We start from the raw sequence: 18,156 nt of genomic DNA, 5'->3' as shown, positions 1-18,156 counted from the left end.
GAATCCAAGGAAGTATAAGGAATCCAACCAAGCCTCACATGCAAATATCTTTCAAAAGCATAAAATGCTCGGGGCACCTGGGTGGCTCAGTGGGTTAAGCCGCTGCCTTCGGCTCAGGTCATGATCTCAGGGTCCTGGGATCGAGCCCCACATCGGGCTCTCTGCTCAGCAGGGAGCCTGCTTCCTCCTCTCTCTCTGCCTGCCTCTCTGCCTACTTGTAATCTCTGTCTGTCAAAAAAAAAAAAAAAAGCATAAAATGCTCATAATGAATGCTTAAAGGAATTTACAAAGTAAGAACTTGATTTCAGGCCTTAGAAAAGGCAAAAGATGCAGGAAGAAAAGAGAGAGTCTTGGTGAGACAACGAGAACAAGTTACAACTCCAGAAAATATCAATTTGGATTTAACATACTCAGTAAGTATAAAATACCTGTTGAGTAAAATTATTTTGGCTAGGATTTGTAGATTCTGAAACTTTTTTTCTTTTTTCTTTTTTCTTATTTTCTGTTTTTTTTTTAATTTTTACGAAGACTTTATTTTATTCTTATTTAAATTCAGTTAGCTATTATAAATCTTATTGGACCTTAGGTGCTCAGAATTCAATTAATAGACGTCTTTATGAAGTTCATGAGGCACTCTTTGTTCTGTGCAGAGACTTTTTTTATTTAGTTCATTAGTTTTTAATAACTTGGGAAATACCCGCAAACCCACCACCCAATGACTATTTCTGGAAGATTGCTAATATTTATGCTCTGTTTTTAGTGTGGTTACTTTAATGAAATTCTAATGTGGACTTTTTGTCTGTGATTTTTAAGAACTTCCACCTAGGTAAATAATACAATGTTCTGTGAGGGTAGTGAAAAAAAAACAAAAGCTAATTTCTTACAGAACTTTTTTTTAATTCTAAAAAGACACTAGATGTTTATACCGGTGTTTTAAAAAGGGTGTATTTTTAGTGGGAAAAGTGTTCATCTGCCATACAAATGGGGAAAAAGGGCATTTGAAACTTTGAATAGGAATTTTAGATGTTTATTCTTAGTAGCTAGTATCTTTTTTTTTTTTAATTTAAATTTTATTTTTTTAAACATATATTTTTATCCCCAGGGGTACAGGTCTGTGAATCGCCAGTAGCTAGTATCTTTAAATTCCATAGAATCTTTAGGGAATAATTTCTAGTGATCTTTTTTTTTATCTGTAGGAAGGTAAATTTCTATAACTTAGTGACTTAAATTATAATGTTGCATACAGAGAAATACTTTTTACAGTTTTGCATGTAAAGAAGTACACAAATGAATCCTTAAATTATTTCCACATAATGTTTAATTTTTATTTACAAAGAAAATTTGACCCACTATCTTACTTTCTCCTTTTATTACCAGCAACATTAACAATATAAGTTTATTCTTTGTATGTCTTTCTGAGATTAATGGATGGCAAATACCACCTAAATTAGAAAGAATACTTATGAAATTAAGGTGCCGTATAGAGGATAGCTATACTTGTCTCAATGTTCAGGTTCATTTTGAATGCAAGATATTTCTGTGCATGCTTCACTTCCTAGTTGGCTGGGTATCTTGAGAAAGGCATCTAGCTTTGTTATAGAATCTTAATCTCTGAAAAGAGTATAGATAAAAGGGGCCTATAATGGTCATTACATGTGTTTTTGCAATGTTTATTCCTTAGGTTCTTTTCAACTTGGCTAGTCAATATTCAGCTAATGAAATGTATGCTGAAGCACTAAACACATATCAAGTTATAGTGAAAAATAAGATGTTTAGCAATGCAGGTGGGTATATGTAGTCAATTTTCCCAGTAAGTATAATTCTTTTTTTTTTTCTAAAGTTTATGTATTTAAGTAATCTGTACAACCAGTGTGGGTCTCAAACTCATGATCCCAAGATCAAGAGTTGCATGCTTTTCTAACTGAGCCAGCCAGGCAGACTGAGTATAGTAGTTTTGTAGTGTTAATTTACTTTTCCCCTTGTTTTCTTAAAATAATCTATGGTCTAAACAAATTTGTGTATATATGGAAGTGTCCTGCTTAAAGAGACTGTTTATATAAAAACCCACATAAATACAAATGAATAAACATTTGTTGGTGTGAGGTATATTGCCTAACAGTAAACAAAAAATGTATTGTTTGTTTGGTATAAGGTATATTGCCTAACAGTATACAAAAATTATATTCTGTCATCACAAGTAGAATGAACCATTGCAATCCCATCAAACATGCTTTCGCAAAGGGTTCGTGGGTGGCTCAATTGGTTAAGCAGCTACCTTTGGCTCAGGTCATGATCCCAGGGTCCTGGGATTGAGCCTGGTTTAGGACTCCCTGTTCAAGTGGGGAATCTGCTTCTCTCTTTTCCTGTGCCCCTCCCCCTCTTTCATGCTCTCTCTTGCTCATCCACTCTCTCTCTCAAGTAAATAAAATCTTTTAAAAAATTGCTTTTCCGGGCGCCTTGGTGGCTCACTGGGTTAAGCCTCTGCCTTCAGCTCCGGTCATGATCTCAGGGTCCTGGGATCGAGTCCCACATCGGGCTCTCTGCTCATCGGAGAGCCTGCTTCACCCTCTCTCTCTGCCTGCCTCTCTGACTACTTGTGATTTCTCTCTCTGTGTGTCAAAAAAATATATAAAATCTTAAAAAAAATAAATAGGGGCGCCTGGGTGGCTCAGTGGGTTAAGCCGCTGCCTTCGGCTCAGGTCATGATCTCAGAGTCCTGGGATCGAGCCCCGCATCGGGCTCTCTGCTCTCTAGGGGAGCCTGCTTCCTCCTCTCTCTCTGCCTGCCTCTCTGCCTGCTTGTGATCTCTCTGTCAAATAAATAAATAAAATCTTTAAAAAAAATAATAAATAAATAAATAAATAAAAATAAAAAATTGCTTTTCCTTATAAATGTATTCCCAAGAGACTACAGTTTATATCATTTATATTGTGTAATTTTTTGGTAGTAGTATTAAAGTTTATCAGAATTTCATTTTCTTTAATATATTAAAATGTGTGTAGCATTATTGAATCTAATTTTTAAACCCATTTTTTTTTTTTAGAAAAGCACAATTCCAGTTTTATAATGTAAATCACTTGTTTTCTAGCCATATCTTCAGGCTTCATATTTCCATCTGTCTTTAGTTCCATTTCCTTATGGGAGATTAGTGTGTAGATACATGAAAATAGTATAACTCTTTAAAAGTGAGAATTTTAGGTAGTGTCTGAAGCTTCCTAACTTGAGAAAAGCGTCAAAGAATATGAAGTAAGGACATTTAAAATACAGAAGAAGTGAAGAAAACAGAATATTATATATTCATTATTTTTTTTATTAGGAAGATTGAAAGTGAATATGGGCAATATTTATTTAAAGCAAAGAAATTATTCCAAAGCCATTAAATTCTACCGAATGGCACTAGATCAAATTCCAAGCGTCCATAAAGAAATGAGGTAAGTTTACATAGGGATAACTTGGTGAAATTTAAGTGTTGTTTTTCAGAAACAAGATAACTCTTCTGACATGTCACCAGTGGGTTGAATGTTTTTAGGTGTTTGTACATGTTAGGTGTTTAGATTTATGTTGTATCAGTAGCATTTTGGTGTGTTCCCCTATTGACTACTTACAAACATTTATATAATGACTAGTTAAAGGTTAGAGACAAAATATGTAATCAATTAAAATAAGACAAAACTAATTGACCTGTATAAGGGATAACCTAGCAGGCTATTAATGGCAAATATAAGTTACTGCCAACATAAAATCAAAATAGCAGTCCTCTAGAACATAACAGACTACAGAATACCTTAATTCCTATGGGCTAGAAATTAAGACCACCTTATATTCTTGCTGTAGATTGAGAATGAAATAGTTTAGGAAGGGATTGCATTTGAATCTTAGAAGAGGGGAGAGGAGGAGGAAGCTGGAATATTTTCTATTCATACAATATTTCAGGAGCAGAAACAGCAAATTACCTTATGGTCTTGTGGTGACCTTGATACCATAGATGATTTCCAGGATATTTACTGATTATAATTTTCCTTGGGCTTAGTATAATCCTCTGTGAAAGCTAGTTTATTTGTGAATGCCACCTTTAGTGATTATTTGTTTTTTAATAATATATCATTATTATTGGGAAATATCTAGCTTCTAGGACACAATGCTCTTAGGCACTTTTAACTCAGATAAGTCCAAAACTTTGAGCACTGTAGAAAAAGATAATATTATTAGATAGTTTATGTCAGGTGTTTAATTACCAGTAATCAAGAGGTGCTATAGTAACTAAATTGAGGGACTGATTTTTAAGAACAAGAATGGTCAAGAAAGGCTTTATGAAGGAGGTGTACTTGCAATAGGTTACCTACATGATGAAGGCAGAAAGGGTTATGTTCCAGACAAAGGGAAAATTGGGATGAGCCAAAGAAATAACAGTATTTGTGATCTGATTAGAGAATTATGAATAGATGAATTTAGTTGAAACAGTGTTATGTTGAGGAGTGGTTAGAAATAAGATGGGATCACATCTATTATAATGGCTATAATCAAATGACTGAAAATAATTATTGAAGAGCATGTAGAAAAATTGGAAACCTCATACCCTGGGCATATGAAATGGTACAGCCAGTTTGGAAAATAATATGGCAGTTTTTTAAAAAGTTAAACACAAATTTACCAGTGGGCCAGCAATTCCACTCTCAGGTATATACCCCAGAGAAATTAAAACATGCTATCACAAAGGATTGTGTGTGAATGTTCATAGCATTATTTGTAATAGCCCCAAAGTGGAAACAATCCAATGTCTGTCAAATAAGCAATGAATAAATAAAATATGGTATATTCATACTGTGGAATACTATTTGGAAATATAAAAGGAATAGAGTACTGATATATGCTGTAGTATGGAGGACCCCTCAAAAGATTATGCTAATTGAAAGAACTAGATATAAAATATTATATATGACTATTTTTATGCAATGTCTAGAAGAAACAAATCTAGAGAGACAGAAAGTAGGTTAATGATTGTGTAGGGCAGGAGATGAGAATGGGGAGTGACTGCTAATGGGCACAGATTTTCTTTTTAGGGTAATGGAGGTGACTTAAAATAGGAATGTGGTTATAGTTTCACAGCTGTGTAGATATTAGCAGTGCTCACTGAATTGTATACTAAAAACAAGTGAATTTTATGATATGTAAGTTAAACCTCAATAAAGCTTTAACAAAGCAATAAAAAATGAGAAAGGAAAGAAAGAACCTATCTGTGGAATGTCTTTACTACCATACTAAAGAATTGAGACTTTTAAAGCTTATCTATGTTTGTATTTCTTTAGGATTAAAATCATGCAGAACATTGGTGTTACATTTATAAAAACTGGTCAGTATTCAGATGCCATTAATTCATTTGAGCACATCATGAGTATGGCACCAAATCTGAAGGCAGGCTTCAACCTAATTCTTAGTTACTTTGCTGTTGGAGATCGAGACAAAATGAAGAAGGCATTCCAAAAATTGATTGCTGTTCCATTAGAAATTGATGAAGATGATAAATATATTTCACCAAGTGTGAGTATGAAGAAGACTGCTGTGTAGCCAGCTACCAGTTATCTGTGCTTTTCTGTTTCTAGAAATGAAGAAGTTGGAATGGGTGACCTTTTAGGTTTCTTCTAGCCCTATATTCATATGTTTTAATGAATTAAATTTAATTAATGTGCTTTTACCAGTTTTATTTGCTATTTAAATTAGGTTGACAGTGGGATTCTGTTGAAATAGGGCTAGAGACTATGATTGAAGAATGACTTTACAATTTTAGTGAAAAAAGAGAAAATCTTACAAAATATAAGATTACATGCCATTCTTTAAGAATAATATCTTGATAAAGGAACCACTAAAGCCTTTTTTTAAACTGTTTTTTTTTTTCAGTCATTGTTGAACAGAGGAAACTAAAACTGTGTGTACTAAGTAGATCAAAAATGAAAAGAAGTCCTTATCCTTACACATAGAATGCTGCAAAATACAAAAGTCATATTTTCAGAGACCTGAGGAGGAAATACTATACAATGTTAAGTGAAAAACCAAGGAAAAAAAGAAAGAAATACACATACCCATATATGGACATAAACTGGAAGGAAATACAGTAAAATAGAAATAGTTTCTAGACAGTGAGATAATTTTTCTTAATATTTTAAAAATATTTTTCAGGTTTTTACATATAAAGTATTGGTATGCTGCTATGTTATTTTATATTAAGCCAAACTATATGAAAATGCCTGTATTTATAGATAAAAATGGTATAATAATGGCAATTTCATAAATTGAACTTAACGTATTTTCTTAATAGATTATAAAGGTATTACAACATAGTGGTTGGCTCCATCACTCAGAACTTACTCTTTTTATGCCTCAGCTTCTTTATACAGAATACAAGACTAATTATACTAACCTACCTTATAGGGTTGTGAGGATTAAATGAGGTATGTAAAATGCTTACAAGAGTACCTGGAACATAGTAAGTGCTAAGTAAACATTAACTACTATATATTATTTTCATATTGAGAAAAAATAATATCTTACCAAAAAATCATCTGTATTCTTAGGAGAGAATAGAGATATTGATTACTAAGGAATTTGATGATCATTAAAGTATTTATATTTGAGTTTAGAGCTTATAATGTCACACAGCTTCTGTGTACTTGGTCCTATTCTATCCAGTCTGACCTTTTATCAGTTGCTCAGAATCTGTTTGTTCAAGGAGAATATAATTGATAATCAGAAATGAGAAGAAAAGTTCTGCTTTATGCAAGGGAAAATAGCTTAGAAAGATTAATTTACTTTTCATTTTATGTAACTGCTTAGTGGTGAGGTTGATTAGAAATCCAAGTTCTTGGTATTTACTTCTGAATTGATCATTTTTTTTTTCCAATTTTATTTTCCCAGGATGACCCACACACTAACTTAGTGATTGAAGCTATAAAAAATGATCATCTAAGGCAAATGGAACGTGAAAGGTAATATTTTGTGCCTTACCAATATAGATTTAATTTTTATAAAAGAATTGAATGTACATTCTGATTATTTCTCTCAAAACTTGTTATATTCAGTATATTTCTCCAATAAGGCTATTGTTTCACCATTTCTATATATTACTAGATTCTCTTTTTGCCTTCAAGATAATCATAGTCCTCAGGCTGACCCCAATTATTCTTACTCAATAATTCTTACTGTTTTCTTGTAATTTGTTTTCTCTCTGCATTTGGTGTACTATTAGAAATTTGCTTATATTACTTTTATTTAAAAAATTATATTTTTATGTATTTTTGCCCACCTTCCCAATTAAATTTCATGTCCCAAAGACAAAATTTTGCTTATTTCTTCCTTCCTTCAATATGGTACCTAGTCTCTGCCAAGTATGGTCTGAAAGTTCTGATATTTACTGTATATGTATTAGGAGTATATCACATGGTAGAGGGCCCTTAATTATTTTAATTGTGGTTAAAAACACATAACATAAAATTTGCCATCTTAATTATGGTACATAAGACTTCTTGGTTTGGTAATGTTATGTGCATTAACATTGTTTTATAACCAGTCTTCAGAACTCTGTGTGTGTGTGTGTGTGTGTGTGTGTGTGTGTGTAAGTGTTAGGTCATATACTAATTCTATTTATTCATTTTTAATTCCAGTGTCATTAAGGTTATATTAATTTCAGATGTACAATCCTGTTCATTAGTCAGTGCTCATCATGATAAGTTTACTCTTAATCCCTCTCACCTATTTAACTCCAGAACTCTGTATCTTCTCAAACTGCAATTTTACCCATTGAACAGCTCTCTAGTCCCTGCCCCAACACCTGGAAACCACCATTCTACTTTCTGTGCTATGAATTGACTTTATTTACCTCATGTAAATGGAATTACAGTATTTGTGACTGGCTTATTACATTTATCCTAATGTCCTCAAGGGTCATCCATGTTGTGGCATGTAACAGGATTTCCTTCCTTTTTAAAGCTAAATAATATTCCAGTATATGTATAGAAGGCCCTTAATTTTTAGAAAGTTTAATATTAAAAATACTTCTGGGAAGATGGAGTAGACATAGTTTTCTCCCGTTCTTCCCACTAAGTACAAATAAAAACCCTGAAAGTTATATATAAAACAAATACAAGAAAGGTGAAGAGAAGAGGACAGATTAGGAAGGGAGCTCAGGACTTGAGGAACAACATGGCAGTGAGTTCCCGTCATGTTTCCCAAACTTGGAGCTGAAGAAGCTGGCAATCAGAAAATGACAATGGTTGTATTAAAAAAAAAAAAAAAAAAGGCCCCAAGAAAAGCCTGCTTTCTTTAGCCAAAGGAAAAGGAAGGGAGACAAAGAAGGCTAGCAAGACTGAAAACTTTGAGACAAATACCACACACACACACACACACACACACACACACACACACACACACACAGACTGTAGCCCCACTCCCATGCATGCCAGCAAAAGTCAAGTGAGAGCCTAGCTTTCTACACCGATAAGGCTATAAAGAGGTACCCATACCCCAAAAGTCCAAGTAGGGAGCCAGGACTTTTAATCTGATAGGCCCTTAATGAGTCCCACCACTCTGTGGTGTCAACAGACAGCACACAGGAGCCTGGAATTCCACTTCATGTGGCAGTGTGAGGAACTCTCCCTCTCTTTTGGTGTCAGAGAAAATAATAGAGGGTCAGAATTTTCATCATCATTCAGTGGTAACAAGCCCACCCCACTGTGGTGTCAGCAGGGACCATGGTAGAAGCAGGAACTCCTGCCCTACCCAGCAGACACAAGGACTTCTCCCCATGTTGGTTGTCAAAGAAAGTCGTACTGGGAACCTAGGCATCTATTATCTGATGATAATGAGATGGTGTCTCTTCTTCCCCTGTTGGAATCATGTCAAAAAAGCCAGCTGAAACAGAAAATTTAAATAAAAATTTGGAGTATTATAGTGCAGAAATGTCCCAAGTTTTGATCAAGAATACTCGTCATACCAAGAACCAGGATTCATTTCAAACCAAATGAAAAATCGAATCAGTAGATGCCAACATTGGCACGACAGAGATGTCAGAATTATCCGACAAATTTTAAATCAGCCATGATGAAAATGCTTCAAGTGATTATGAACATTGGTGAATGGGTTCAATGGGAGAATAAAGGAGATATGGAAAGATTCAGTGAACCAGAATATGGAAAATAGAAATTACCCAATCTGAACAACAGAGAGAAGATAGAGTAAAAACAAAAATAAACAGAGCCTAAGTGACATCTGGGACTATAGCAAAAGATCTGCAATTTTTGTCATCAATGTCTTAGGAGAAGGAGATTGGACAAAGAAATAATGGCTGGTAACTCCCCAAATTTAGCTAGAGAAATAAATACACAATACAAGAAACTGAATAAATACCAAAGAGAATAAACCCAAGGAAATCCATGTGAAGATACATCATGATTAAACTTGTGAAAATTAAAGACAAAGTCTTGAAAGGAGACAATGAAAAATAACACTTAAGGGAAAGTAATTAGAATGATAGTGGGAAAGTCCTAATAACCTAAGCTCCTGAATTAATAAACTAGAAAAAGAAAAGCAAAATCAACCAAAGGAAGAAAAAATATAGAATAGAAATCATTGACATTGAAAAAAAAAGAAACATCAGTGAAAAATACAGAGCTGATTTTTTGAATAGATGAATAAAATTAATAAACTTACAGCAAAACTGACAAAAAAGAAATCACAGCTTGCCAGTATTAGGAACAAAACAGAAGCTATCTCTACAGGCTCTGTATACATCAGAAGGATAATAATGGAACACTACAAACAACCCTACACCCACAAAGTTGACAACTTAGACAAAATGGACCACTTTCTTGAAAAACACAAGTATCCACAACTCACCTGATATGAAATAGATCATTTGAATAGCCCCATAAATATTTAATTTGTAATTTTAAACCTCCTCCCTCCCCAAAAAAATCTCCAGGCTCACATGGTTTTACTAGAGAAATCTAAAAGATGCCTAAAAAACAATTAGCATCAATTCTACACAACTTCTTCCAGAAAATATTCATTTTATGAGGCTGGCATTCCCCTGATACCAAAACAAGACAAAGACAGTACAAAAAAAAAAGGGGGTTGGGGAGACAATAGGTCAATATTTTATGAATATAGATGCAAAAATCCCAAAGAAAATACTAGTAAGCCAAAAATACAAACAAAATATAAAAGGAATTGTGTACCATGACCAAATGGGATTTATCCCGGGAATGCAAAATTGGTTTACTCTGTAAAAACCAATGAGTATAATAGAGGATATCAATAAAGAATTTTTTTTTCCACAAAATCCAATATGCTTTCATGGAAACAAACTAAAACACCTCAACAGGCTAACAATAGAAAGGAACTTCCTCAATCTGATAAGGACATTTATGAAAAGCCCAGGTTGACATACTTAATGGTGAAAAACTGAATGATTAGCCCCTTAGAACAGGAACAATATAAGGATATTCCCTGTCACTAATTCAACATTGCACTCAGGGTCCTACCCATGGAAATTAGGCAAAAAAGGAAGTAGGAGACATCCAGGTTGGAGAGGAAGAAGCAAAATTATCTCTGTTTACAAATTACATGATCTTATATGTGGAATATCCTACATAAATTTCAGAATCCACTAAAAAGCAATTGTAACTAATAAACAAGTTCAGCAAGCTATATAAGATATATAGGAATTAGTACTATAGAAATATATACTAGCAATGTACTAGCCAAAACGAAATTCGTAATTACATTTACAGTAGCATAAAAATAATTAAGAATAAGTTTACCAAGTGAAGTGTAAAATTTACACTCTGAAAAGTATAAAACATTACTGAAGTATATGCTAAGTAAATGGGAAGACATCACATTTTTATGGATAGGTACTTAATGTTAAGATGACAGTGCTCCCCAAATTATTTTATAGATGCAGTGTAATCCATATCAAAATCTGAGCGTTGGTTTTTTTTAGAAAGTGACAAATTGATCCTAAAATTCATATGGAAATCTAAAGGATCTCAAGTAGCCAAAACAACACTGGTGCATAAATAATTTTGGAACACTGAAAATTAAATTAAATTAAAAAAAAAAAGAAAAAGAAGAGCAAGATTGGAAGCTCATACTCCAAAAGAAGAGCAAAATTGGAGGGCTCATACTTCAAAACACAAATCAAGTATGTTAGTAGCATAAAGATAGGCATAGAAATCATTGGAATGGGATTGAAGGTCCAGAAATAAACTTGTACATTTATAATTAATAAAAGCACCAGGATAGTTTGATGGAGAAAAGATAGTCTTTTCAACAAATGCTGCTGGGAAAATTGGATATCCTCCTGCAAAAGAATGAAGTTGGGTCTGTCTCATACCATACACAAAAATTATTTCAAAATGGATCGTAGACCTAACTGTAAGAGCTCAGAACTATAAATTCTTAGGGGGGGAAAAAGCAGTATTATTCATCTTGTATTAAGCAGTTATTTTTGTTTTGTTTTAATATCAGTTTTTTTTTTATTATGTTCATCCAGTATTTCTTCTATTTGTCAGCCTGCACTGAAAAAGAAAGATCAGCTGTTGATCCAGAAGGCAGTTATGGCTTGCTAATCCCATTTCCTAGCCATGGTTGTCAACCTGACTTATGGACAGATTTCTAGTGTAGCTGTCCACTATTTAGTAGACTTTCATGGTATGTTAGCTTTGATAGGTAATGTTTATACTTTAAAAAAAAATCCAAACTCTCTATACCAAGTCTCTCAATAAAACTTTTTTGTTTGTTTGATATAGGAAAGCCATGGCAGAAAAATACATCATGACAGCCGCAAAACTCATTGCTCCTGTAATTGAAACATCTTTTGCTGTAGGTTATGATTGGTAAGAGAGAAATTCAGTATAACTGGATGGATATGATGTTTTCATAATTTATACTTTTATTGATTTAAACTTTTATTAGAAAAGTAATTATGAATATTGATTTCTACTTATCAGGAAAATAATATGTGGTAAAATCAATATAAGGCATTCTGAAAGTTCTACTGTATTTTTATTATTGCTTATGTCATTTCTTAAATAGTAAGGTGTGCTACCATTCAATATAAGGATGCATAATTCCACTGTACAAATCTAACCTATATCCTCTTCCATTTTACTGTACCTTTTCTCATTTTTTTCCTTTTCTACCTGAAGTTTGTCAGTAGTACTGAAACTTTCTACCCTGAGGAATAACTCTCATACCTAAAGGGGCTGTTGTCTCCTGATGTAATGTACTTCCTAAATAGAAGTTAGGAGTTTTGTTAGAGTTGGAAAAAGATTATTTGTTGGATGAGTAGTGAGTTTGTTTTCTTTGACCCAGTACAGGAATCCCCTTTGTAGCATCCCATATAGGTGGCCATTTAACTTCTGCTTGGAGTCTTCTGTTATTCAGCTTATTTCTGAACCTCTTTAAGGCTTAGAAACATCTTTGTATTGAACCCAAAATTGCCCCTCGTGGAACTTTTTTCTGTGATCTTTCAAGCAAACATAGACTGAGTCTATGACCTCTTCTGTATGGTACCTTACAGAGTTTTAAAAATCCAGGATACATATACATAGTTACAAAGCCAAGTACAGAAGATTTAACTATCTTCTCTTTGTTTCTTTCACTCGTCCATTACACAGTCCATTCTCTGTAGCTATGAGCTTGGGTTTTGTTTTGTTATCTTATTTTCTAAGTACCTTTCATGTTTCTTCTTGCTAGACATAACTTGTTTTCTTTAGCATATTATTACCATCTTTCAGATGCTTACTTATTCTGTTTATTCCTTGGAGTCCATTCTATTCCTTGAAATACATTGTCTCCCTGGTTTAATTTGTACTGGAGGCGTCACAGTTGATCCGTGATGTTTTGTTTTTTTTTTTTTATTTATTTTTTTAATTTTATTTTTTTATAAACATATAATATCTATTTATCCCCAGGGGTACAGGTCTGTGAATCGCCAGGTTTACACACTTCACAGCACTCACCATAGCACATACCCTCCCCAATGTCCATAATCCCACCCCCCCCACCCCCCTCCCCCCATTAACCCTCAATAAATTTTGTGAGATTAAGAGTCACTTCTGGTTTGTCTCCCTCCCAATCCCATCTTGTTTCATTTACTCTTCTCCTACCCCCTTAACCCCCCATGTTGCATCTCCTCTCCCTCATATCAGGGAGATCATATGATAGTTGTCTTTCTCCGATTGACTTATTTCGCTAAGTATGATACCCTCTAGTTCCATCCACGTCGTCGCAAATGGCAAGATTTCATTTCTTTTGATGGCTGCATAGTATTCCATTGTGTATATATACCACATCTTCTTTATCCATTCGTCTGTTGATGCACATCTAGGTTCTTTCCATAGTTTGGCTATTGTAGACATTGCTGCTATAAACATTCGGGTGCACGTGCCCCTTCGGATCACTACGTCTGTATCTTTAGGGTAAATACCCAGCAGTGCAATTGCTGGGTCATAGGGTAGTTCTATTTTCAACATTTTGAGGAACCTCCATGCTGTTTTCCAGAGTGGTTGCACCAGCTTGCATTCCCACCAACAGTGTAGGAGGGTTCCCCTTTCTCCGCATCCTCGCCAGCATCTGTCATTTCCTGACTTGTTAATTTTAGCCATTCTGACTGGTGTGAGGTGGTATCTCATTGTGGTTTTGATTTGTATTTCCCTGATGCCGAGTGAGGTGGAGCACTTTTTCATGTGTCTGTTGGCCATCTGGATGTCTTCTTTGCAGAAATGTCTGTTCATGTCCTCTGCCCATTTCTTGATTGGATTATTTGTTCTTTGGGTGTTGAGTTTGCTAAGTTCTTTATAGATTTTGGACACTAGCCCTTTATCCGATATGTCATTTGCAAATATCTTCTCCCATTCTGTCAGTTGTCTTTTGGTCTTGTTAACTGTTTCCTTTGCTGTGCAAAAGCTTTTCATCTTGATGAAATCCCAATAGTTCATTTTTGCCCTTGCTTCCCTTGCCTTTGGCGATGTTCCTAGGAAGATGTTGCTGCGGCTGAGGTCGAAGAGGTTGCTGCCTGTGTTCTCCTCAAGGATTTTGATGGATTCCTTTCTCACATTGAGGTCCTTCATCCATTTAGAGTCTATTTTCGTGTGTGGTGTAAGGAAATGATCCAATTTCATTTTTCTGCATGTGGCTGTCCAATTTTCCCAACACCATTTGTTGAAGAGGCTGTCTTTTTTCCATTGGATATTCTTTCCTGCTTTGTCGAAGATTAGTTGACCATAGAGTTGAGGGTCTATTTCTGGGCTCTCTATTCTGTTCCATTGATCTATGTGTCTGTTTTTGTGCCAGTACCATGCTGTCTTGATGATGACAGCTTTGTAATAGAGCTTGAAGTTCGGAATTGTGATGCCACGAACTTTGGCTTTCTTTTTCAATATTGCTTTGGCTATTCGAGGTCTTTTCTGGTTCCATATAAATTTTAGGATTATTTGTTCCATTTCTTTGAAAAAAATGGATGGTACTTTGATAGGAATTGCATTAAATGTGTAGATTGCTTTAGGTAGCATAGACATTTTCACAATATTTATTCTTCCAATCCAGGAGCATGGAACATTTTTCCATTTCTTTGTGTCTTCCTCAATTTCTTTCATGAGTACTTTATAGTTTTCTGTGTATAGATTCTTAGTCTCTTTGGTTAGATTTATTCCTAGGTATCTTATAGTTTTGGGTGCAATTGTAAATGGGATTGACTCCTTAATTTCTCTTTCTTCTGTCTTGTTGTTGGTGTAGAGAAATGCAACTGATTTCTGTGCATTGATTTTATATCCTGACACTTTACTGAATTCCTGTACAAGTTCTAGCAGTTTTGGAGTGGAGTCTTTTGGGTTTTCCACGTATTGTATCATATCATCTGCGAAGAGTGATAGTTTGACTTCTTCTTTGCCAATTTGGATGCCTTTAATTTCCTTTTGTTGTCTGATTGCTGAGGCTAGGACTTCTAGTACTATGTTGAATAGCAGTGGTGATAACGGACATCCCTGCCATGTTCCCGACCTTAGCTGAAAAGCTTTCAGTTTTTCTCCATTGAGAATGATATTTGCGGTGGGTTTTTCATAGATGGCTTTGATAATATTGAGGTATGTGCCCTCTATCCCTACACTTTGAAGAGTTTTGATCAGGAAGGGATGCTGTACTTTGTCAAATGCTTTTTCAGCATCTGTGGAGAGTATCATATGGTTCTTGTTCTTTCTTTTATTAATGTGTTGTATCACATCGATTGATTTGCGGATGTTGAACCAACCTTGCAGCCCTAGAATAAATCCCACTTGGTCGTGGTGAATAATCCTTTTAATGTACTGTTGAATCCTATTGGCTAGTATTTTGGTGAGAATTTTTGCATCTGTATTCATCAAGGATATTGGTCTGTAGTTCTCTTTTTTGATGGGATCCTTGTCTGGTTTTGTGATCAAGGTGATGCTGGCCTCATAAAATGAGTTTGGAAGTTTTCCTTCCATTTCTATTTTTTGGAACAGTTTCAGGAGAATAGGAATTAGTTCTTCTTTAAATGTTTGGTAGAATTCCCCCGGGAAGCCATCTGGCCCTGGGCTTTTGTTTCTTTGGAGATTTTTGATGACTATTTCAATCTCCTTACTGGTTATGGGTCTGTTCAGGCTTTCTATTTCTTCCTGGTTCAGTTGTGGTAGTTTATATATCTCTAGGAATTTATCCATTTCTTCCAGATTGTCAAATTTGTTGGTGTAGAGTTGCTCATAGTATGTTCTTATAATTGTCTGTATTTCTTTGGTGTTCGTTGTGATCTCTCCTCTTTCATTCATGATTTTATTTATTTGGGTCCTTTCTCTTTTCTTTTTGATAAGTCTGGCCAGGGGTTCATCGATCTTATTAATTCTTTCAAAGAACCAGCTCCTAGTTTCATTGATTTGTTCTATTGTTTTTTTGGTTTCTATTTCATTGATTTCTGCTCTGATCTTTATGATTTCTCTTCTCCTGCTGGGTTTAGGGTTTCTTTCTTGTTCTTTCTCTAGCTCTTTTAGGTGTAGGGTTAGGTTGTGTACCTGAGACCTTTCTTGTTTCTTGAGAAAGGCTTGTACCGCTATATATTTTCCTCTCAGGACTGCCTTTGTTGTGTCCCACAGATTTTGAACCGTTGTGTTTTCATTATCATTTGTTTCCATGAATTTTTTTCAACTCTTCTTTAATTTCCTGGTTGACCCATTCATTCTTTAGAAGGATGCTGTTTAGTCTCCATGTAATTGGGTTCTTTCCAAATTTCCTCTTGTGATTGAGTTCTAGCTTCAGAGCATTGTGGTCTGAAAATACGCAGGGAATGATTCCAATCTTTTGATAACGGTTGAGACCTGATTTAGGACCGAGAATATGATCTATTCTGGAGAATGTTCCATGTGCACTAGAGAAGAATGTGTATTCTGTTGCTTTGGGATGAAATGTTCTGAATAGATCTGTGATGTCCATCTGGTCCAGCGTGTCATTTAAGGCCTTGATTTCCTTGTTGATCTTTTGCTTGGATGATCTGTCCATTTCAGTGAGGGGAGTGTTAAAGTCCCCTAGTATTATTGTATTATTGTCAATGTGTTTCTTTGATTTTGTTATTAATTGGTTTATATAGTTGGCTGCTCCCATGTTAGGGGCATAGATATTTAAAATTGTTAGATCTTCTTGTTGGACAGTTCCTTTGAGTATGATATAGTGTCCTTCCTCATCTCTAATTATAGTCTTTGTCTTAAAATCTAATTGATCTGATATAAGGATTGCCACTCCTGCTTTTTTCTGATGTCCATTAGCATGGTAAATTCTTTTCCACCCCCTCGCTTTAAATCTGGAGGTGTCTTCGGGTTTAAGATGAGTTTCTTGTAGGCAACATATAGATGGGTTTTGTTTTTTTATCCATTCTGATACCCTGTGTCTTTTGATTGGGGCATTTAGCCCATTAACATTCAGGGTAAGTATTGAGAGATATGAATTTAGTGCCATTGTATTGCCTGTAAGGTGACTGTTATTGTATATTGTCTCTGTTCCTTTCTGATCTACTACTTTTAGGGTCTCTCTTTGCTTAGAGGACCCCTTTCAATATTTCCTGAAGAGCTGGTTTGGTATTTGCAAATTCTTTCAGTTTTTGTTTGTCCTGGAAGCTTTTAATCTCTCCTTCTATTTTCAATGATAGCCTAGCTGGATATAGTATTCTTGGCTGCATGTTTTTCTCGTTTAGTACTCTGAATATATCATGCCAGCTCTTTCTGGCCTGCCAGGTCTCTGTGGATAAGTCTGCTGCCAATCTAATATTTTTACCATTGTACGTTACAGACTTCTTTTCCCGGGCTGCTTTCAGGATCTTCTCTTTGTCACTAAGACTTGTAAATTTTACTATTAGGTGACGGGGTGTGGACCTATTCTTATTGATTTTGAGGGGGGTTCTCTGAACCTCCTGGATTTTGATGCTTGTTCCCTTTGCCATATTGGGGAAATTCTCTCCAATAATTCTCTCCAATATACCTTCAGCTTCCCTCTCTGTTTCCTCTTCTTCTGGAATCCCAATTATTCTAATGTTGTTTCGTCTTATGGTGTCACTTATCTCTCGAATTCTCCCCTCGTGGTCCAGTAGCTGTTTGTCCCTCTTTTGCTCAGCTTCTTTATTCTCTGTCATTTGGTCTTCTATATTGCTAATTCTTTCTTCTGCCTCATTTATCCTAGCAGTCAGAGCCTCCATTTTTGATTGCACCTCATTAATAGCTTTTTTGATTTCAACTTGGTTAGATTTTAGTTCTTTTATTTCTCCAGAAAGGGCTTTTATATCTCCCGAGAGGGTTTCTCTAATATCTTCCATGCCTTTTTCGAGCTCGGCTAGAACCTTGAGAATCGTCATTCTGAACTCTGGATCTGACATATTACCAATGTCTGTATTGATTAGGTCCCTAGCCTTTGGTACTGCCTCTTGTTCTTTTTTTTTGTGGTGAATTTTTCCACCTTGTCATTTTGTCCAGATAAGAGTAGCTGAAGGAGCAAGTAAAATACTGAAAGGGTGGCAACAACCCCATGAAAATATGCTTTAGCCAAATCAGAAGAGATCCCTAATCGTGAGGGGGAGAAAGGGGATAAAAAGAGGTTCAGAAAGAAGAA

At 35.0% G+C, this 18,156-nt stretch overlaps 1 protein-coding gene across 4 annotated transcripts in view; it reads left to right on the top strand.

Annotated features, from left to right (window-relative positions):
- LOC111159883 (intraflagellar transport 88) overlaps positions 1 to 18,156 on the top strand; it is a 157,716-nt gene that overhangs the window by 36,248 nt on the left and 103,312 nt on the right. For all 4 annotated transcript variants that reach the window (XM_022522538.1, XM_022522537.1, XM_022522536.1 and 1 more), the window contains 6 exons: positions 309 to 413; positions 1,682 to 1,784; positions 3,317 to 3,431; positions 5,307 to 5,538; positions 6,910 to 6,980; positions 11,802 to 11,888. In XM_022522538.1, coding sequence (XP_022378246.1) covers positions 309 to 413; positions 1,682 to 1,784; positions 3,317 to 3,431; positions 5,307 to 5,538; positions 6,910 to 6,980; positions 11,802 to 11,888 — 713 coding nt within the window. The remainder of the gene's footprint in view (positions 1 to 308; positions 414 to 1,681; positions 1,785 to 3,316; positions 3,432 to 5,306; positions 5,539 to 6,909; positions 6,981 to 11,801; positions 11,889 to 18,156) is intronic.

Source organism: Enhydra lutris, unplaced genomic scaffold (assembly GCF_002288905.1).
Source record: "Enhydra lutris kenyoni isolate GAN:26980312 unplaced genomic scaffold, ASM228890v2 scaffoldscaffold71, whole genome shotgun sequence".
NCBI lineage: Eukaryota > Metazoa > Chordata > Mammalia > Carnivora > Mustelidae > Enhydra > Enhydra lutris.
Note: the sequence above shows the minus strand (reverse complement) of the source record. Positions and strands in the feature narration are given on the sequence as shown.